The sequence below is a fragment of the Typopeltis vanoorti genome, chromosome 12, assembly GCF_054136105.1.
Source record: "Typopeltis vanoorti isolate ZY-2024b chromosome 12, IOZ_Tvanoo_1.0, whole genome shotgun sequence".
Taxonomy (NCBI): domain Eukaryota; kingdom Metazoa; phylum Arthropoda; class Arachnida; order Uropygi; family Thelyphonidae; genus Typopeltis; species Typopeltis vanoorti.
Window position 1 is genome coordinate 134557402 of NC_143560.1, and position 24442 is coordinate 134581843.

Sequence of the window (24442 nt, forward strand, 5' to 3'; positions counted from 1 at the left end):
TGCACATTGGAACAAAACAGTGTAAGAACGCTTCTTTGACACATTTAATATTTGAAAAACACATGGGTATATCAGCTATCAGCTAACGCCTTTTTATTCCCGTATACGGGGAGTAGGCGAGGCCATTTAGCCCTATCTAACTTTTGGAGACTGAGTGGGCAGTTCAATCTCCACTGGTACCCAATCAAAGACAGATGGCCCAAAGCTATCACTAATTAAGCGGTATGCAGTGAAGAGAGACGGCTCAAATGTGCCGCCATCTCGTGGTCGCTAACCCTAACACAATATATTTAATGTCTGAAATAATGTGGGTTCTACGGTCGATTTTCTTGAATTTACAGGACGAAAAACCCGAGTTTCCGGGAGGAAAAACCTGCTTGCCCGTGCCAGAGATCGACTAACTCGGGAACCGGTCGAAAAAAGGCTTAGAAAAATTTCCTCTAGTCGCCGACTAGACTCGAAACCAAGACTTCCTTTGTGCAGCCAAGCGCCGTGGTTGGCAAACGCCACATCCACTGAGCTACACATGGGTATATAGTGATGTAAAAACACCAAATAAAATTACCAACAATGAGATTATTGATTAGTAATAGAATTAAAATATCTAATACGCATTCGATTCAAATTATTTTATTTTTTCGCTCATGAAAATCAAAACACACAGGCAGTGCTTTGACAGCCCTAGTTTAGGTGGTAGATGAATTTCACTTTTGTATGTGTGTATATGTGAAACCACTCAACTTATTGGAGCTTAAAGTGGCTTTAAAAAAAAAAAATTTCCATGTTTTCAAGAGCAAAGTTTATAGATAATCCCAACCTTATTCCACTTGTGGTAATAATGAGTGATAGGTTTAGTCTTTTGTGAATAGGATTCAAAAAAGTTACTGCTGATGTCCAAGTATGAACAAAGACCATGTTTAACCCTGCGGAGGTCACAGCTGATCTCACAGATACAAACGAATTGTTTTAATATAAATATTCTTACACATATCCAGTGTATAGCTGTGCATACATATGTTACAAGTAATGTTCCGCACTGTTTATACTGTCAGTTTGGTTTAACACATGTTATGCAAGGGTGTGTGATATTTGATAGTAAATTGTATCTGAGAGATACCGTGAACTCCGATGTCAGTATAGTATTATGTTTATTGGTTTAGTTTTTTTTTTTTTTTTTATTATTTGCCGTTGAAAATGAATGAAAAAATACATCAATTGAATAATCCATCAAATGTTGAAGATATTCAGCGAATGTCAAGTGTGAAGATGAAAGTGAAGATGAATTAGACAAGAATGAAGAGTATTTTCTTGGAAAGGATAAGGAATCAAAATGGAGGAAAAATCCAATAAGAAGACAGCTGCAGAATATTTTGTCGTCATCATCATCAAATTCCTGACATTTACCCTTAAGGTGCGTACAGGATATGATAGTACTACAGGAATACCTCGATTATCGCCACAAAAAATACCGCAATAATCGAATCCTCGTAGACAGGCTTATACGTTGGTTATGCATTATTAAATCACTTAAGGAATTGAACAACGTAGATACGAATATAATTTAATTTATATTCGTATCTACGTTGTTCAATTCCTTAAGTGATTTAATAATAATCAAATCCACGATAATCTGGATAAATAACGAGTGTAAAATGGATGATTATTGCCAAGGATTTTTCAAATCTATTAATTAAATTTTATATATGAAGTAAAAAAGAAATGTGTTAAACATGTTAAGTAAAAAATGAAGGTTCATTTAGAAAAACAAGATTATTCTTTAATCTTTATTTATATATACAGTACATACAATTATTCTTTCTTGGATAAAAAAGAATAAAAAATAAATAAAAAAGAAATTTTTTCTTTCTTTTTTCTTCGTATAAAACTCAGTAGCAACTGATGGAACTTTCAATTTCCTGACGAACTTTCATTGATCGCTCGAGATTAGAATTGCCGTTCAAGATTTTTTCTTTAAAATTTCCACAAATTCTAAACATTTCATCCATTTCTTCGAGGGTAAATTCCTTTGTTGCCAAGTCAATTTGTTCGTCATTATCATCGATTTGAGCATCGTAAGCACGTTCTCTTTCTGGGTTAATTAGGTTTTCATCATCCAGCTCCTTATCATGTGACTGAAGCAGGTCCTGAACATCACCTTTTTCAATTTCTTTTAGTCCTAGATCGAAGCTAAGCTTAGTTATGTCATTGATAACATGGGTTACTTCATTTTCGAATCCTTGAAAATCATTTGCACAATGAGGAATAATCTTTTGCCACACCACTCTCAGGTTGTTAGATGTTACTGCACTCCATGCTTCCTTGACATTCTCAATGCAAATTTTGATATTGAATGCCTTCCAGAATTCTGTCAAAGTCATAGCTTCGTCTCCTGTAGTCTTTTCTATTACTTGTGAAAAAGTTCTTCATACGTAACATGCCTTAAAGGATGCGATTACACCTTGATCCATTGGCTGGATGATGGAAGTTGTATTAGGTGGTAAATAAATAACTTTTACATTTTCGCACAAATCATTCAGTGCTGTTGGATGACTAGGTGCATTATCTAATATCAACAAGATTTTAAAATCAAGATTTAATGACTTGCAGTACCTGTCAGCTTTCGGACAAAAACAGTTTTTAAACCAATCCTCAAAAACAGTTTTTAAACCAATCCTCAAAAATAGTTTTTGTCATCCAAGCTTTTCTATTGAATCTCCAATGAACAGGGAGAAAATTTTTTATCTAAACTTCTAAGCGGGCGAGGATTTTGTGAACGATAAAGAGAGGCTTCATCTTGTAATCTCCAGAAGCATTGCCACATAGTACAAGTGTTACACGCTCCTTCGAAGCCTTGTAGCCAGGCTGTGATTTTTCATTTTTTCCTAAAAATGTTTTAGTGGGCATTTTTTCCCATAATAAGCCTGTTTCGTCAGCATTAAATATCCGATCATCGGTATAATTTTCTTCTTCAATGATCTGTTGCAATTCACCAGGAAAACTAGCTGCTGCTTTTTCATCGGCACTTGCAATTTCACCTTGTACATGAACACTATGAAAGCTCGATCGCTTTTTGAACCGATCAAACCCTGAACTTGCAGAGAAAGTTTCTTCCACTACTGAAACCGAATCATTTTCTCTTTCTAATTGTTTTCTTTTTAAAGTTTCAAGCAAATTCAATGCTTTTCTTTTTATAATCATTTGACAAAGAGGAATTCTCTTTTGGTCACAATCTTCTATCCACACTGACAATAGCGTTTCCATTTCAATCATAAGATGGCTTCTGTTTCTCGTAGTTTGGGATCCAGACGAGGTCGATGCACTTTTTCCTAGTTACTTATAGTATGCAGCGTGGTCTAAAATATGGCAAACAGTTGATTCATTTAGACTGTACTCTCCTGCAATTTTGGCTTTGGTTATGCCTGTTTCATACTTATTTATCATATGCAAATTATCTTCTAAGCTGATCACTCTACGTTTCTTCTTGATAGCTGTAGACATGATATCATCCTTGTTTCTTTTAGCATTCATTGTAGGGGAAAATAAGAAGAGAAATAAATATCCACATTTACTTCAGGCAAAGGTGGACAGTTACTGATGAGCGAGCGCTGTCGGATAAAAATGAAGCACAACAAGAGAGTGATGAATCGAACTGGTTGCATACGTAGTGGGCTACATCTCGCGGCCATGATAATTTGAATTTGGAGCGCAATAACTGGAATTTTGGTATCAAATTACAAACTGTGATAATTGAGGTATTCCTGTACATGAAAATTTACATCATTAATAACTTCCTACCTACAATTTTCCACCAAACCAATCTGTTACCTGTCAAAGCTACAACAATGTCAGATCTTATATTTCTATCTTCTAAGGCACTTTTTACCGTATCAATCCACCTATATCTTGGTCTTTTTCCTGCCAAAGAGAACACTTGTTTCGCTAATCATTCCTCTGCATTCTGTTTAAGTGACTATACTACCTGAGATTAGCTCTGCTAACACATTCCTGGATGCTAACAATGTCAAGTTCTTTCCTAATATCCTCGTTTTTTATATGATATTGCCATTGATTCCATTTGTTCATGCTTTGTTCAAGACTCTCAGATCTACGGTCTCTAGTCTTTAGTCAACTGTTTTACCTCTGACCCAGCTCTCAGATCCATAAGTTAAAATTGGTTTGAACACTGTCTTGTATACCTAATTTAGTGTTTTGACTAATTTCTCTCTTATTCCATATAAATTTATTCAGTTGACTTCCTATCACACAAGCTTTGTCGATTTCCATATTTAATTTACCATCTTCACTAAAAATCGTGCCTAAGTAGCTGAAATTTTTTACTTGTTCTATAGGTCTCCACTCACAATGCAGCTGATATTTTCAATGCTTCTGCCTATTTTCATTGTCTTTGTCTTGTTATTGCTGACCTTCATACCATATCTATCACAACAGTTATTCAATTTAGTCAGGGACTCTTGCAAACTTGTAGCCAATTTATTTAGAAGTATAACATCATCTGCATAAAGCAAAGAGCTGACATTAACATCTCTAATTCTGATATCATGTTTAATACCACTTTCCTTCATAATGTGATTCATATAGATAACGAATAACAGAGGGGATAATGTACATCCTTGTCTCACACCAGATTTAACATTAAACCATCTTCCTGTACTTCCGTCAATTCTAACTGCTGACTTACAACTCATATAAAGACTAAGTATTGCTTGATATAATGATCCACTGACACCATACAACTGTAGCGCTGTATGGTGTCAGTGGATCATTATATCATTATAGCTTCTCTCTTGGCACCTTGTCATATGCTTTTTCCAGATCTACAAAACTTAAATACAGATCTATGTTATATTTCCATGACTTCTCAACTATTTGTCGTAAAGTGAATATCTGATTCTGACAGCCTCTATTTGGCCTGAATCCAGCTTGTTCTTCACCAAGCTTCTCTTACACAATCCTTCTCAAATGTTTCTCAAGTATACTGGCATAAATCTTATCAGAAACACTCAGTAATGAAATGCATCTGTAATTCTCACATTCAGTTTTACTTCCCTTTTTATAAATGGGTAACTATGAGAGCTCTACTCCAATCATCTGGAATTCGTCCCTCTGTCCAGGCTTTCCAAACTATGCAGTGCAGGCACTGTAAGACTTTTATACCTCCATACTTGGGCATTTCTGGTTGAATATCATCTACTCCTGCGGCCTTTCCACATTTCAGGCTTTTGATGGGTTTCTCCACTTCAAGTGTGGATATGTATTCCTGACTGCATTCCTGGTCAGTGTTTTTTATCACTGTGCTATCACTGCTTGTTTCATTTAGCAATTTTTGAAGTAATTACTCCATACTTCAAGGATATCTTTTTCTCCAGTTTTCATATCAACTTTATCATCTCAAATTCCTTTTACAGCACTCTTTCCTCCATTTCTAAGCTTCTTCAACAACCTCCAGAATATCTTGCCACCTTCTTGATATTTATTTATAATGTTCTTACCAAAGTCTTCCCATGAGATTTGTTTAGCTAGTTTAACACAGTGTTTAGCTTTCTTACATTTTTCTCTGTATTCTCTAAGAGCACAAGCTGATGTATTTTCCAGGAACTTTTGATGTGCTTTCTTCTTTTCCTTCACTGCCTCTTTAACTTCCTGTGTCCACAATGGACTTCTGATTTTTTATTCTTGCAGACAACCTCACCACATGCCTCTCTGGCAGAATCAATCAATGTTTTCTTCAGAGCTTGCCCTGAATCTCCAAAGTTTGATTCCTGTTCTCAAACTCTTTCAATCTTTCTTGAATAATGTTTGTATATTTTAGTCTACAGTTCACATCTGATAGCTGCTCAACTTTTATTCGTTTTAAAACTTTCTTACATGTTATTCTTTTCAATATGAAATTCAATTTTATCCTACTTAAGACTAAATGGTGATCACTTCCAATTTCAAATCCTCTGTACACTCCAGTGTACTGTACCAGAGAGAAAACATCACTATCAACAATAATATAGTCAATGAGAGTTTTCTTATTCATTGCCTCTTCTCTCCATGTGAATTTGTGCACATTTTATGTTGGAACATTGTGTTAGTAATAACCAGTCCACGTCCTGAGCAGAAATCCTACAGGTATTGCCATTAGTATTAGCTTTGCTCTTTTCCCAAAATATTTTTGTATGTTAGTCAATCATTTCTTATTCTGTTATTTATATTTAGATCCGCATCAAGGACCAACTTTTCATTTTTCATTGTGTCAGTTGCTTTCTCTAAAGCCTCAAAAAATTCCCCCACTTCTACCTTAATAGAACCTTCTGTGGGACCATAGGCACAAATAAGTCTCATTCTCCAGTTCCCCATTCTCATATTTGTCCAAATCACTCTATTTGAAATTGCCTGCCATTCAAGAAGATTAGCCTCGTATTTAGTATTGAATACTATGACTACTCCTTCTTTTCCTTGACTGTCATTGCCTGATAGCATTTTGTATTTATTGCTCAGAAAGATCTCGCCAGTTTGTTTTTTTTTGTTTCAGTCACCCCTATTATGTCGATCTGGTACTTAATCTAATTCCTCAGGCAGCTCCATTTCCTTGCCATTCAGGATTCTTATGTTGATAGTACCGATCTTCAATTCTGGTGATATTGAGTTGGGGTGTGTTTTAGGATTTGTTACAGTAGCTGACTTTTTACCCTGGTGAAAACAATGGGTCCTTGTTTTTCATGCCCCAGCTGGCATGAAATTCTGTCATGTTGTACCATCATTTAATATTATGGCTTAAGCCAATAAGAATACAATTTGGTTGGCTAAATCCCAAATTGTCAGCCCATCCTCGTTCGTTCAGTATCCAAGTAGATACCTAACAGGGTGCACCACGAGAAGGTGAGGATTGGACATTAGGTCAGAAGCCCTGGTCAGTTCTCCACATTCCTTTCAAGGCTATGTGGAAGTCTCCTCTCATTTATACAGCTCTATTTCAAACCGGTATTCAAGAGAAAGAGATGCTAAACGAATAGACAAAACAGAATTGAAAGCATTTTTAGGCCTCTTATATCTAGCTAGTGTACATTGCAACAATTAGCTAAATTTGCAGGATTTATGAGCTAGAGATGGTAAGTGGATTGAATTTTTAGACTTACAATGTCTTTACAGAGATTTAGATTTATTCACAATTGTATCACCTTGATGACAAACTTACCCGCTTATAACGCCTGAAAGTTGACAAATTAGCGGTGTGAGAGACATTTTCTCACCATTTGTAGAAAATTGTAAATTATGCTACTCTATGGGACAGAATGTAACAATACACGAAATGTTACCTGGGTTTAGACAATATATTGCACCAAAGGCCAGTAAATATGGAATAAAAATTTTTGCTATGGTCCATTCAAAAGTATTTTATGCAGGAAATCTTGAAATATATGCAGTTAAGCAGCCTGAAGGACCTTACTTGATTAGTAATAAACCAGTTGACATAATCAAGAAACTTGCAGAACCCATTTACCCTTCAGGATGTAATATTACAGCCAATAATTGGTTCACTGATATAAATCTTATGTCTGACTTGAAAAAGAAGCGACTCTCATATGTAGGTACTGTTTGTAAGAATAAACCCCAACTACCACATGAATTGGTGTCTCCTAAAAACAGGCCCGAAAAATGCAACATATTTGCTTCTGGTGCAGATTGCACACTTGTATCTCATATACCAAAAAAAGGGAAAAAACATAATTTTAGTTTCAAGTATGCACTTTGATAACACTGTGAATTTAGATTCCCAAAAGCCTGACATAATAGAAACTAGGTCAGGAATAAATGCTCAGAGTATTCATATGCTGAACGACAATGTGAAATTACGGCGCAGAACATTTATTAGAAATCTCTTAATGCCTTTTTATTTGTTCTGACAAATAAAAAGGCATTCAGAAATCTTTACAGGTGTGCATAAGCCTTTACACCTGAAACTTCATCAATTTCAGACACAATCTGAAGGAAATTCTAATGATGACATAGATATGGCTCCCTCGACAAAAAAAAAAAAAAAAAAAAAAAAAGATGTTTTATGTGCTATGCATCGAAAACAAGTTGCTTACAAAATATTTTGATAAACAACTGAAAAACAAACAATATTGTTATGCCTTGAGCATAGCAATATTGTTTGTGATGCCTGTTTTGTAAATCCAACTATTGAAGATTCCGATTAATTAATGTTAAATGCATTTGTTTAGTTTTTTCTTTCATTATCCATGTTTGCATTATTTCTAACAAAAATTTTTTATTCTTCATATTTCTTTGTTCAGTAATTTATAGATTGTAACTGAAAATAAAAAACATCCATCCTGCACCTTCTATTCTAACCACTTATTTACAAACTAAATATACATCTACCAATAATTGTCTGGACACCCCTGTTATTTGAAGTTATGGAACATTCAATGGCTGGTGGGATAGTCATATGCTACAATACCAAGGAGATGATTATGAAGCAAGGTGGTTTCCCATTGCCTTCACAGAACCGGTTTGCCTGTTTTGAGGAATGAAAAACCCTCCATCTCCATATGAGACCAGTTAACTCACCTTTAGTTGAAAGAGACAAGATAAAGGTTCCTCATGTCATGGATGGGAATCGAACCCAGGTCTTTCCAACCAAAGGGCTTTGTCTATACCAGGGTTTCCCAAATTGTGTTCTGTGATGTCAGTGATCAAGCCCTGTATTTTTAAACATGGAAGTAATTCAGGAAAAGGAATACCACTGTTTATGACTGGTCATAAAAAATTGCCTGCAAGCCGATTACAACAGTGGGCGGCGTATTCCCTGTTCTCAAATCTGAATGAAATAACATCTGTGTTGCAAATGTCAGTGACCATGCCACATATTTTTAAACATGGAAATATTCATGAATTATCGTTAATTTTCACACATCGAAATCTTTTAACATTCGGGAAAGGGAATACCACTGTTTATAACTGATCGTAAAAATTGCCTGCAAGCCGATTACAACAATGGGCGGCATATTCTCTGTCCTCAAAACTGAATGAAATAACATCTGTGTTGCAAATGTTAGTGACCAATCAGCAAGGAAGTATAAAGAAAATTTTTCCACTAAAATTTAAGATCAAGCTAGTCTGTATCCGGTTCTCAAATCTAGTAATACTGAATTTTTCCTTCGCAAGTTCGTATTGTAGGGTGAAAGTGCTTGTTTCAAAACCGTAGTACCGTGATTTTTTAAAAGTAATAGGCCTACAGATTTAAATTTTAATATGAATAAGAGACAAGGGATTTTGTTTAATTTTGGTGTTAAGAAATGTCTTATTGAAGTTTGTGATGCAACAGATAGTGATTCATCCACCTCCAGGATGTACAAAAGGAGGGGAAAACTACCAGCACACAGGAGAAAAAGTCTGCATTCACTCGTAAGTACTTATAATAATATTATAAATTTCTGGTGATCAGAATGGGATATGTCAATGAAAATCAGCACAAATTAATTTAATGATGTTGGCCTAAGGAAACCACAAGATTTCATTAGCCCAGTGACTGATAACTGATTAAATGTAATTTAAATTAAGGGGCTTTTAATCCCACATTGTTTTAAAACCGAAGAAGAAACTCAAAGATTGGAATCAGAGAGTTTCATGCCGAATACAGTAAACTATAAAAATATTGGTGATTACTAGCGTGAGCTAATGCAAATAGTCCTAGTACGTAGTACAATCTCGGGCAACTCGCAGCAAAGGTGGTGAAGTTCTGATTGCTATTCTTGGTATTTTCCATAATGTAAAAACACATTTCCTAGGAAATGTATGCTGTTATTACATTATGGTGGGAGTCACTACCCAGACCGGTTTCAGCCTTTTTTGAGGCTTCATCAGTGAGTAGCTAGACCAAATAGATACCAAAGGGTATAGCAAAAAGAACTTATATACTCTGTTATACGAGTTGTCAAAAAGATGCAACCATTAAGTTACTTAAATATAAAGAGCCAATAAAATAAAATGTTCCAAAATAAAAATGTGCACAAATTCACATGGAGAGAAGAGACTAGGAATAAGAAAAGTCTCATTGACTATGTTATTGTTGATAGTGATGTTTTCTCCCTGGTGCAGGACACCAGAGTGTACAGAGGATTTGAAATTGGAAGTGATCACTATTTAGTCTTGAGCAGGATAAAATTGAATTTCATATTGAAAAGAATAACATGTAAGAAAGTTTTAAAGCGAATAAAAGTTGAGCAGCTCTCAGATGTGGGCTGTAGACAAAAATACACAAAGATTATTGAAGAAAAAATGAAAGAGTTTGAGAACAGGAATCAAACCTTGGAGATTCAGTGGCAAATTCTGAAGAAAACATTGATTGATTCTGCCAGAATCAATCAATGTTTTCAGATTGTCAATCAATCAGAGAGGCACGTGGTAAGGTTGTCTGTAAGGATAAGAAATTCAGAACTCCCTGGTGGACACAGGAAGTTAAAGAGGCAGTGAAGGAAAAGAAGAAAGCATACCAAAAGTTCCTGTCAAATAAGTCAGCTTGTGCTCTTAGAGAATATAGAGACAAATGCAAGAATGCTAAACACTGTGTAAAACTAGCTAAACAAAACTCATGGGAGGACTTTGGCAAGAAGACAGAAAATAAATATCAAGAAGGTGGCAAAATATTCTGGAGGTTGTTGAAGAAGCTTAAGTATGGAGGAAAGAATGCTGTAAAAGGAATTAGAGATGATAAAGGTGACATGAAAACGGGAGAAAAAGATATCCTTGAAGTATGGAGTAATTACTTTGAAAAACTGCTAAATGAAACAAGTAGTGATGACAGCACAGTGGTAAAAAACACTGACCAGACATGCAGTCAGGAATACATATCCATACTTGAAGTAGAAAAAGCCATCAAAGGCTTGAAATGTGGAAAGGCAGCAGGAGTAGATGATATTCGACCAGAAATGCTGAAGTATGGTGGTATAAGAGTCTTACAGTGGCTGCACTGCATAGTTCAGAAAGCCTGGACAGAGGGACGAATTCCCGATGATTGGAGTAGAGCTCTCATAGTACCCACATATAAAAAAGGAAATAAAACTGAATGTGAGAATTACAGTGGTATTTCCTTACTGAATGTTCCTGGCAAGATCTATGCAAGTATACTTGAGAAACGGTTGAGAAGAATTGTCGAAGAAAAGCTTGGTGAAGAACAAGCTGGATTCAGGCCAAATAGAGGCTGTCAGGATCAGATCTTCACTTTACGACAAATGGTCGAGAAAGCATAGAAATATAACAAAGATCTGTATTTAAGTTTTGTTGATTTGGAAAAGGCATATGACAAGGTGCCAAGAGAGAAGCTATTTAATACGCTACAGTTATATGGTGTCAATGGGGCATTATATCAAGCAATACTTGGTCTTTATTTGAGTTGTAAATCGGCAGTTAGAATTGAAGGAAGTACAGGAAGATGGTTTAATGTTAAATCTGGTGTGAGACAGGGATGTACATTATCCCCTCTGTTATTCATTATCTATATGGATCACATTATGAAGGAAAGTGGTATTTAACATGATATCAGAATTGGAGATGTTAATGTCAGCTCTTTGCTTTATGCGGATGATGTTATACGTCTAAATAAATCCGCTACAAGTCTGCAAGATTCTCTGACTAAATTGAATAGCTGTTGTGATAGATATGGTATGAAGGTCTGCAATAAAAAGACAAAGACAATGAAAACAGGCAGAATCATTGAAAATGTCAACTGTGTTGTGAATGGAGAACCTGTAGAACAAGTAAAACATTTCAGCTATTTAGGCACAATTTTTAGTGAAGATGGTAAATTAAATATAGAAATAGACAACAGAATCAGCAAAGCTAGTATGGTGGGAAGTCAATTGAATAAATTTATATGGAATAAGAGAGAAATTAGTCGGAACACTAAATTAGCTGTGTACAAGACAGTGTTCAAACCAGTTTTAACTTATGGATCTGAGAGCTGGGTCAGAAGTAAAACACTTGACCAAAGACTAGAGACCACAGATATGAGAGTCCTGAGAAAGATTATAGGCGTTAACAGATGGCATCAATGGCAGTGTCATATTAAAAACGAGGATATTAGGAAAGAACTTGACATTGTCAGCATCCAGGAATGCATTAGCAGAGCTAATCTCAGGTGGTATAGTCACTTAAACAGAATGGGCGAGGAAAGATTAGCAAAACAAGTGTTCTCTGCCAGGTTGGCAGCAAAATGACCCAGAGGAAGACCAAGATATAGGTGGATTGATATGGTACAAAGTGCTTTAGATGATAGAAATATAAGCTCTGATAATGTTGGAGTCTTGACAAGTAACAGACTGATTTGGAGGAAAATTGTAGATAGGAAATTAATAATGATGTAATTTTTTTCATGTAGTACTATCATATCTGTACACCCCTTGAGGGTACATGGCACGAATTTGATGATGATGATGATGATGAACAAAACCAAGGTGTTCCGTGAAAATTTCAGGATTTGTGAAGTGTTCCGTCGTAGAAAAAATCTGGGAAACGCTGGTCTATACTCAACTGAGCTATGGAGACTCTGTACAGATGGTATGGCAACACAATGTTAACTCAGTGACTTTACAAGAGGTGTCATTGTGAGCTGTCACATTGCTACTCAACTGGTGCATCCAAAATTAATGGCTGGTGATGTGATCAACAAATGGAGACGTTCTGGCATCCCTGGTGCAGGAAAACACCTAGGGCTGCTGCTGAAAATGACTGACAGGGACAGGAGAATGTTAAAACAGGTGGCATGCAAAATCCAGCTACAATCGGCACAAACCATCCATGATGAGTTCCAGAGTGCAAGTAACACCATGGTGAGCACTAATACTGTACAAAAAAAAAGAACTCAATTTACTGGGTTTCCACAGAAGAGCAGTGGCACCCAAACATCACAGCAATGAACAAGACGGCTCATGTGGCCTATGGAAGGAGCATGTAAAATGGACAATTGACTAGTGGGAAACAGTACTCTGGAGTGATGAATCAAGGTTCATCTGTTTCCAGTCTGATGGCAGGTTGTGGTTGAGGAGGCAGCCTGGTGAACACTTGTTACAACAGTGTGTTGTACCCACAGTAAAGTTTGGTGGTGGAGTAATTGTGTGGGGATGCATTCAGCTGGTTTGGATTGGGACCACTGGTAGTTTCCACATATCAGTACCTTGATATTCTGTATAATCAGGTGCTGCCTACATTGTAGATTTTTTCCCCCTCTGGGCATCTTGTTGCATGCCTTTTTCAAATTACAAAACTTATTAAGTACAGATCATTGTTATATTCCTGTGATTTTTAACCCCTGTTTGGCCTGAACTCAGTTTGCTCTTTTCCAAGTTTCTCTTCGACAATTTTTCTTAGCCTCTTCTTGTTTAACCTAGTGACACTGCGGCCATCATATGTATTTCTGATTTAAGCTCAGAGAGAGTACAATTTGGTCAGCTAAGTACAAACTGCCAACCCTGTTCGTTCGGTAACCAGTGGTCACACTATACAGGTGTAATCTCTCTCTCATTCCCTGTGCCATAAACACACAAAGCCCAACCCAATCCTGATGCATAAGTGTGTCAATAACCTATTTGTAATCTCAGAGAAATATTATCATAAGAGAAATATTATCATACACTATGTTGCCAAAAGTGTCCAGAAACTGACATAGCTCTATGTTGCCTTGCCTGTATGTACACAATGTAGGCATTAGTAGCATAGACATTTTTTGCCATCAGGATGAATTGACAGAGGAGTTGAGTCCATTTGAACATTAGTTGGAGTCCACAAGTTCGGTCTGAGAGATTTCTGCCACATTGCATGTGTCCCAGTCTACTATCAGCGAGGTTATTGTGACGTGCAAATGTGATGGAACCACCAAATCCCTACCCTGAACCGGCTCAAGAAACTGAGAAGTCAGGACTGATGAACTCTCAAATGTGTTGTCACAGTAAATCATAAGTCAGTCTTAGCAACCATTGCGTAAGGTCTGGAATGGATGCCAGTGACAGAACTGTTTGCCCTTGGGTTTCATGGTCATGCTATGACTCACAAGTCCTTGATTACACCTGCTAATGCTCAGTGTCACCATCATTGCACTGTGGATCAATGGAAGAGGTCCTGTGGGGCAATGAATTGTGGTACATGATCTGGCAACTTGTGGGATGTGTTTGGACCTGGTGAACAACACTTACAGGAATGTCATGTGTTGGCAGTAACATAATGTTGAATGCTTTCTTTTTTTTACTGGTTTGGACCAGGTCCCTGATTTCTGTCTGGATCATTAAAGTCTATGCCTACCATAACATTTTGGACAATTCTGTTCCTCTCATTGTGGCAACAGTTTGAATAGGACCTTTCCTGTATCAGCACAATAATGTACCTGCTCACAAAGCTAGAGCACTAGCTCCATGGTTTGAAGACGTGGAGGAACTAAACTGGCTAGTCCAAAGCACCAACCTGAATATGTTTGGAATGAGCTAGAGCAAGGTTTCATGCCAGACCTACTCGCCCAGCTGTTAGCCATACTACAGAAGGAATGGAAACAAATTCCAGTAGCAGTTTACCGTAAAGGGTAATAGCTGTAACAGCAGCAAAAGGAGGCCTGACCTCATATTGACAGCAATGCTATAGCGACAGGAAACACAAACAGTTACTGTCCAGACACTTTTGCCGATGTGGTGTATCTAACTAATATATTAATAAACTTGCATCATCCTTAGCGATATTTATCTTACCCAACTTCTAAAATTTCTTTTTTCATTTCATTTCATTTTATTTTTTTAATTGGATGAAAGGCTTCTAAATTCAGAATAATCTAATGTCTCCAAAGAGCAGCTTATACATTCTCATTTCATCTTACTCTTTATACAGAATTAAGCTATCCTACCAACCAGAACTGAACTTAAGCTAATCATAATAAGAATAATGCATTTAAACAAACCTTACTAAAATTAAAGATATATATCAATAACTTACTTGTTTTGCATTTTGAGTGATTCTTATTACTATCTTCTTCTTGCTCAAAAGCTTGGTCTTTTGGCATCAAGGCAAGTAAAAAAGGACTGGAAGTTGGTTTACATGCTATCACTTGAGAAAAAAAAAAATTAACTTTTATTGAAGAAATGAATCTGGTTTGGATTATTTGATTCCTTCATTATTTTAAAATACACTAAATGTTTCACTACTTATCTCTCTCTCTCTCTCTCTTAATGTGCAGGGTCAATAAATCAAGGTTAAATAACTACATCAGAGATTAATGGTTAGGTAAGATAGTTTTAATACATACAGCCAAAGTATTTCTGTGACAGTTGGAAGAAGGATACACTAGATTACAGAGCACAGCATGTCTGGCAGAATTACTACCAATAACAAAATTATTATTATTACGTGACACCTCCAAGGAGTCCAAAGACTCATCGAGGGAGGGCACCTACAGCTCTCCATCTCCACTACTCAAATTCATCATCTACATCAGTGAACCACAACTACTGCCATTATCTACACCGGTGTTTTTCAAACTTCAGACTTCTGCATATCGCTTCTTAAATTTTCATTATTACGAAGTACCCCCTTATCAAAATAATAATAAATATATAAAATATATTTCGTTGTAAATGTCTATTTTCTTTGAATTTAGATGTGCATGTAAACAAAAAAATATGATTTATTTTTAATAGAACAAATTTTATAAGGATACTATAAATTTTTATTTAATTTAAATAATTTCTCATCAATGAGAAGAGTGAAATTGCTTATGGTGAGATAACATTTCAGCAAAATTTGGCTCTATAGTTGTTAATTTCAATCTCAGATGCGGTTCAACATCTATAATGCGATTCCTCTTCTTCGTCTTAATATCTACAAGGGTCGACAATCCAACTTTGCACAGATATGAACTTCGAAATAGAAAAATTAAATTTAGAGCTTTATCTGTTAATACAGGAAATTCATTCTGTATTTGTAGCCAAAATGATAACGTATTCTCGTTGTATTTATTTTTTAGGAAACCATCAGAAGCTAGTTCTAAAAGACGTTCTTCTTCCATTGACGATAGACCCTTTGGCATAGATTTGTTGATATTGAATGAGTATCTTATCCACTCAATATTAATGTCCAATTCAGAGAAATACTTTTCTAGATTCATTTGTCATCATCATCATCAAATTCCTGCCATGTACCCTCAAAGGGTGTACAGGATATGATAGTACTACATGAAAAAAATTACATCATTATTAACTTTTTATCTACAATTTTCCTCCAAATCAGTCTGTTACTTGTCAAGGCTCCAACATTATCAGATCTTATATTTTTATCGTCTAAGGCACTTTGTACCGTATCAATCCACCTATATCTTGGTCTTCCTTGGGTCGTTTTCCTGTCAACCTGACTGAGAACACTTGTTTTGCTAATCTTTACTCGCCCATTCTGTTTAAATGACCATACCACCTGATTTTAGCTCTGCTAATGCATTCCTGGATCCGACAATGTCAAGTTCTTTCCTAATATTCTCGTTTTTAATATGATATTGCCATTGATGCCATCTGTTCATGCCACTAATCTTTCTCAGGACTCTCATATCTGCGGTCTCTACTCTTTGGTCAAGTGTTTTACTTCTGACCCAGCTCTCAGATCCATAAGTTAAAACTGGTTTGAACACTGTCTTGTACACAGCTAATATAGTGTTCCGACTAATTTCTCTCTTATTCCATATGAATTTATTCAATTGACTTCCTACCATACCATACCAGCTTTGTTAACCACCTAACTGGCCATTATGGATCAAATACGCGTCCTCATATGCTTCGTATCCATCATATATTTCAATGTAATATCAATGGTATTACAATTCTAATATGCACTTCGCATCCATGCTAACTTGGACGTATATATACGTCCTGGCCGGTAGCATGGTTCTATTGCTAATTCTGTTGTTAATATTTAATTTACCATCTTCACTAAAAATCATGCCTAAGTAGCTGAAATGTTTTACTTGTTCCACAGGTACTCCGTTCACAGTTGACATTTGCAACGATTCTGCCTATTTTCATTGTCTTTGTCTTTTTATTGCTGCCTATTTATCTTTTTATTGCACTGCATAGTTCAGAAAGCCTGGACAGAGGGACGAATTCCCAATGATTGGAGTAGAGCTCTCATAGTACCTATATATAAAAAGGGAAATAAAACTGAATGTGAGAATTACAGAGGCATTTCCCTACTGAGTGTTCCTGGCAAGATCAATGCAAGTATACTTGAGAAACGGTTGAGAAGAATTATGGAAGAAAAGCTTGGTGAAGAACAAGCTGGATTCAGGCCAAATAGAGGCTGTCAGGATCAGATCTTCACTTTACGACAAATAGTCGAGAAAGCATGGGAACATAACAGAGATCTGTATTTAAGTTTTGTCGATTTGGAAAAGGCATATGACAAGGTGTCAAGAGAGAAGCTATTCAATATGCTACAGTTATATGGTGTCAATGGGGCATTATATCAAGCAATACTTAGTCTTTATATGAGTTGTAAGTCAGTAGTTAGAATTGAAGGAAGTACAGGAAGATGGTTTAATGTTAAATCTTGTGTGAGACAAGAATGTACATATCCCCTTTGTTATTCATTATCTATATGGATCACATTATGAAGGAAAGTGGTATCAAACATGATATCAAAATTGGAGATGTTAATGTCAGCTCTTTGCTTTATGCGGATGATGTTATACTTCTAAATAAATCTGCTACAAGCCTGCAAGATACTCTGACTAAATTGAATAGTTGTAATAGATATGGTATGAAGGTCAGCAATGAAAAGACAACGACAATGAAAATAGGTAGAATCATTGAAAATGCCAACTGTGTTGTCAATGGAGAACCTGTGGAACAAGTAAAACATTTCAGCTACTTAGACACGATTTTTAGTGAAGATTGTAAATTAAATATGGAAATAGACAACAGAATCAATGAAGCTGGTATGGTAAGAAGTCAATTGAATAAATTCATATGAAATAAGAGAGAAATTAGTTGGAACACTAAATTAGCTGTATACAAGACAGTGTTCAAACCAGTTTTAACTTATGGATCTGAGAGCTGGGTCAGAAGTAAAACACTTCACCAAAGACTAGAGACTGCAGATATGAGAGTCCTGAGAAAGATTATACGCGTTAACAGATGGCATTAATGGCAGTGTCATATTAAAAACGAGGATATTAGGAAAGAACTTGACATTGTCAGCATCCAGGAATGCGTTAGCAGAGCTAATCTCAGGTGGTGTAGTCACTTCCTCTGGGTCATTTTGCTGCCAGGTTGGCAGCAAAATGACCCAGAGGAAGACCAAGATATAGGTGGATTGATACGGTACAATGTGCCTTAGACGATAGAAATATAAGATCTGATAATGATAATATTGGAGTCTTGACGAGTAATAGACTGATTTGGAGGAAAATTGTAGATAGGAAGTTAGTAATTATGTAAATTTTTCATGTAGTACTATCATATCCTGTACACCCCTTGAGGGTACATATCAGGAATTTGATGATGATGATATTTACATATCATCATCAAAATCAGTTTGATTACATTAAAGTAAAATATAGATATAAACATGATTGCATTAGTTAAAGAAACTAAGGGCATGAGGACATTATGCCTAATGTTAAGTGTATGTATTTCCATATAGATTGTTTACAGAAATAAAAATCCTAGCACTTCCATTGCAGATGAGGTTTGAATACAGGATATAACTATTCTATGCAAGCAATTTCTTCTCTATTGTAATATATAACCAAATCCAGCACGCACGTGCACACACACAGAGAGCGGGGAAAAAGAAAATACTAAAACCCAGTCTGGTTAAGATAAATGGATGACATGTCTGATTTGACTCCATGATACCATAATTCTCAAAGCATTCTTCAGATAACCAAGCTCTAAGAACAATTTGCCTTAGAAACAGACCAAACCTGGACTTTCAGTTACTGCTCATTCAAACATACAGGACAATATTTATATGACTATATGGTAAACACAATCCATCCAAAAGTAGCTTTTAATAGAACAAGAGTTTTGCAGTTTATAAACATTACTGAAAATGAACATTTATGAATACCTGCATATATAGATTCCATAACTGATGGAAAGCTACATAAGCTAGTATGTTCTCCAAAACTCAAAATTAAAGAAAAATTAATATTTCATGTTTGCATGAGTAACTGAGAAAACAGAGAATAGTGCTTTTTGTGTATAAAAAAATTAATTCTTTATCCATAAAGTTAAAAGTGGATATACATGATATGTTTTCAATCTGTCTTTTAAATTTTTATATTTGGGGAAGGGAGAATCAGAATAAACCCATAAAACAATGTGGAATGCAGAGAACCAACTATGGCTTCTGACCTAATAGATATGGTATGAAGGTCAGCAATAAAAAGACAACGACAATGAAAATAGGTAGAATCATTGAAAATGCCAACTGTGTTGTCAATGGAGAACCTGTGGAACAAGTAAAACATTTCAGCTACTTAGGCACGATTTTTAGTGAAGATTGTAAATCCTCACCTTCTCATGGTGCACCCTGTAAGGTATGAAGCTGATCTTTCCATCTTAATCTTGGACGTCTGCAGTCTCTTCTTCCTGTAGGTTTATATTTATACCTATGCTATGCTATAGTATAGGTATATCTTTCACTTTTTCTCAAACTAGCATAAAAACTAAAAGACATAACTATACAAAAAACTACAGTAACAATAGAAATAGAGTTAAGGAAAATAACTTTTGACAATGTAGAAAATAAATTACCAGGCGTTTTTCTTGTAGTTATGGAAAATGCTGCAAGAAAAGCACTTAGTACAACAATTATAGCAAATAATGAGTGGATATCCACAGAAATTTTGGAAACTTAAAAAGAGCTGCAAAAAATACTTTGAACAGAGTAAATACAGAGGAAAATAAGCAACCTTATAAAAGAACTGAAAAACAAAATAGATAGACTATGCAGATCTGCCAAAAATGCCTGGTTACAAGAAAAAGCAAAAATGTATGAAGAAGCCAATAAAAAGAATGACAGCAAGAGAATTACCAAAAACACCCCAAAATCACTAAAAATGAAATATAGAAATAACATTGAAACTAGAACAATTCGAAAGATTAAAAAAATTTCAAGAGATATTACTAGATACTTCTCCAGTGGGAAGACTGGAAAACATAATTGAAGAGACATATTAAGAGATGTAATAAACCAAATGAACCTTTCTAAGTCACCTGGTTATGATAATCATTTTAATTGTGTTCCTTACTAGGGAATGTTCATTTTATTTTTAAAAAAAAATCTATACATTCTTGTATCAATCTGAAGGCATCACTATTAAAGAAACAAAATCAGTAAGATATTTCTTGTTTTGTGCATGTGTGTACATGTGTTGCACGCTCTATCAGTTTGTGAGCATTCATGCTTGAACATAGTGTCAATAATGAGTAGTCCATGCCCAAACAGAACAGTTGGTTTATTTGTTGTTGTTGTTCTTACTTTATTATTCTGTTATTGTTAGTTCTGATCTTTTCTCCAAATCTGCAATTAATTTCCTGCCCTGCTTTCAAGTCTCCAAAGAAAGCAAGATTTTTCTTTATATCACGTGCCCTCTCTCACTCCCGAATGACTCAAAAAATTCATATATTTCTTTATTTCTAGAACTTCCAGAGGCTCTAGTAGGAAACATGCACCCCCCCCTCATTTAAGAAGTTTATCTTAATGTTTAGTGTTGAATGCCCCATACCTACTCCTACCTTTCTAGGTCTTCTTAGGTCTTAGTAATACCAATTATATCACTAATAGTACTCTAATTCCTTCCAACTCCATGTTTCTCCATCAATACTTGAACACCAAACGAGCTTAATTTCAGTTCTGGTTCCCTGATAAAAACAAAAAGGAGGAAGATTTATAATGAGGTGATGCCCCCAGCTGGCATGATATCTGAGTATTATACATACAAGATATAATTACCTTGCCTAAATTCCAAATTGCCAATCCATTCTCATTTATCCAGCATTGAGATGGAAATCCAGTAATGCAGCACACTACAGGAAGATAGGAAAGCTATATAACAAGTCTGAAGGCTCAGTTGGATCACTCTGTATTTCTTATAGGCAGCTCTCCTCCCAGTTAACAAGTTTTGATCATCTGAGAACAAATTCTGAAATTTGACCAATACTATAATAACTCATAAAAATATCAGTATAATAGCCTCTTCTATGTTGGAGACAATCTCATGTCTTCTTTATACTTGTCTCATGTTTTTACACGCGAATTTCTTTCTTTCTTTTTTTTTTTTTTTTAATGAGATATCCCTTTCACTGGTTCTTACACAAGGAAATACAACAATGCCTGGAAAGAAGTCAATGGACACCACAGTGTGAGGTAAATAACAGCAATAGCACCCACTTTAAGATATAGGATCTCCTTTCATTATAATTACTGCAACAATCTTATGGGGCATACTTTCCACAATTATACGACAGTGATCAATGGGAATTTTGAACTTTTCTTCCTATAGGCATGTAATAGGACCTGTACCATTGTTGGGCAGGCATCCCTTGACTTAACCCGATGATCAAGTTATCCCATAGATGCTCAATAGGGTTGAGATCAGGGCGCTGTGGAGGTAAATCAACCAAGTATGATGATGTTCATGTCCACAAACCATGCAGTCAGCAGTAGCTTTATGACACTGTGCATTGTCTTGCTGAAAGAGACAATGGTCAGTTCCATAGCAACACCACAAAGTAAGAGGTATTTCATTGTCCAGAATGTTCAGATACCTCTCAGAGTTCAATGTTTGCGGCACCACAAACAGAAGTTCAAGGCGAAACTAGGAAAAACATGAGAATACATCATGCTGCTACCTCTGAATTTCATTGGAGTTACACACTATGCTAAGAGACAGCAGGCATCCCTCGACTTAACCCGATGATCAAGTTATCCCATAGATGCTGAATAGGGTTGAGATCAGGGTGCTGTGGAGGTCAATCAACCAAGTATGGTGATGTTCATGTCCACAAACCATGCAGACAGCAGTAGCTTTATGACACTGTGCATTGTCTTGCTGAAAGAGACAATGGTCAGTTCCATAGCAATACCACAGCGTAAGATACCTCTCAGAGTTCAATGTTTGAGGCACCACAAACAGAAATTCAAGGCGAAACTAGGAAAAACAGGAGAATACATCATGTTGCTACCTCTGAATTTCATTGGAGTTACACACTATGCTAAGAGACATTTACAAAGCATCTGCCATACCAGTCCATTTGCTCGTTACAGGGTGTAGCATGATTCATCGCTCTATAACTCAGCTTTCCAAGCTTCCATGTCCATATGTACATACTCTTTGCACTACCCAAGATGATGCTACATGTTGGTTAGGGCAATGCATATTGCAGTCCTGCCATGGAGACACTGTTGCAAGCCTCGATTCTAAATGTTTTTGTGTAGATTCATGTTTCATTCGACATGCTGGGTGACAAATGGCGGTTTTTATATATTATCCTTCGTAATACCCTAAGTTACATTCAATGAGTGTGGTGGGTCATCTGCAACATGTGGTACTCGCACTTAACTCCCTGCACTTCCATCTCAGAGTGGTATTACTGAATTTGACTTGGAATGGCCCAAGTTATCAACAATTTGCTGAATGGACATGCTTGCAAATGGCATCACATCACAATGCCTCTTTTAAAATCTGCGAGTTACCTTCTCGCAGGCATTTCACCTGGAAGGTAAAATAGTTGTTTGCTTGAATAAAGGATTAAACCAAGAATATAATTTTGCCATCTTTAATTTATAAGATAACCAAGTGGACAACTCTAATCCAGAGTATTTTAGTAATAAGGTGCGACACCTTTTGTCTACTTGTACATGGAAATATGACTTCTGCATTTAGGGGTATTTAAGAGTCAAAGCTGTATAACTTAGAGGAGACCTCCACATAGCGCTTAAAGGAATACAGAGAACCGACCAGGGCTTCTGACCTAATGTCCAATCCTCACCTTCTCGTGGTGCACCATGTTAGGTGCACATGGATATACGAGAATGGGCTAGCAATTTGGGATTTTATCATCATCATCAAATTCCTGCCATGTATCCTCAAGGGTTGTACAGGATACGATAGTACTACATGAAAAATTTACATAATCACTAACTTCCTATCTACAATTTTCCTCCAAAATAGTCTTTTACTTGTCAAGACTCCAGCATTATCAGATCTTATATTTCTATTGTCTAAAGCACTTTGTACAGTATCAATCCACCTATATCTTGGTCTTCCTTGGGTCGTTTTCCTGTCAACCTGACTGAGAACACTTGTTTTGCTAATCTTTACTCGCCCATTCTGTTTAAATGACCATACCACCTGAGATTAGCTCTGCTAATGCATTCCTGGATCCGACAATGTCAAGTTCTTTCCTAATATCCTCGTTTTTAATATTGCCATTGATGCCATCTGTTCATGCCTCAAATCTTTCTCAGGACTCTCATATCTGCGGTCTCTACTCTTTGGTCAAGTGTTTTACTTCTGACCCAGCTCTCAGATCCATAAGTTAAAACTGGTTTGAACACTGTCTTGTATACAGCTAATATAGTGTTCTGACTAATTTCTCTCTTATTCCATATGAATTTATTCAATTGACTTCCTACCATACCAGCTTTGTTAATCACCTAACTGGCCATTATGGATCAAATACGCGTCCTCATATGCTTCGTATCCATCATATATTTCAATGTAATATCAATGGTATTACAATTCTAATATGCACTTCGCATCCATGCTAACTTGGACGTATATATACGTCCTGGCCGGTAGCGTGGTTCTATTGCTAATTCTGTTGTTAATATTTAATTTACCATCTTCACTAAAAATCATGCCTAAGTAGCTGAAATGTTTTACTTGTTCCACAGGTACTCCGTTCACAGTTGACATTTGCAACGATTCTGCCTATTTTCATTGTCTTTGTCTTTTTATTGCTGACCTTCATACCATATCTATTACAACAGTTATTCAGTTTAGTCAGGGAATCTTGTAGACCTGTAGCAGATTTATTTAAAAGTATAATATCGTCCGCATAAAGCAAAGAGTTGACATTAACATCTCCAATTTTGATATCATGTTTAATACCACTTTCCTTCATAATGTGATCCATATAGATAATGAATAACAGAGGGGATAATGTACATCCTTGTCTCACACCAGATTTAACATTAAACCATCTTCCTGTACTTCCGTCAATTCTAACTGCTGACTTACAACTCAAATAAAGACTAAGTATTGCTTGATATAATGACCCACTGACACCATATAGCTGTATAGTACACCCACACTTTAGAGCTGTTGTCGGGTCGATGCCAAGAAGAGTCAATTCATGTTGAAGGGGAGAAAGAAATAAAGCAATGCACGAATTGGTCA

At 36.1% G+C, this 24442-nt stretch overlaps 2 protein-coding genes across 4 annotated transcripts in view; one reads left to right on the plus strand and one right to left on the minus strand.

The window, feature by feature from the left end:
• The window catches only part of LOC150101239 (transmembrane protein 53-A), a 205881-nt gene that overhangs the window by 134777 nt on the left and 46662 nt on the right, over positions 1 to 24442 (plus strand). The gene's annotated exons all lie outside the window — the stretch shown is intronic.
• Positions 1 to 24442, minus strand: part of Taf8 (TBP-associated factor 8) — a 78455-nt gene that overhangs the window by 486 nt on the left and 53527 nt on the right. For all 3 annotated transcript variants that reach the window (XM_090402256.1, XM_090402257.1, XM_090402255.1), the window contains one exon: positions 14983 to 15093. In XM_090402256.1, coding sequence (XP_090258382.1) covers positions 14983 to 15093 — 111 coding nt within the window. The remainder of the gene's footprint in view (positions 1 to 14982; positions 15094 to 24442) is intronic.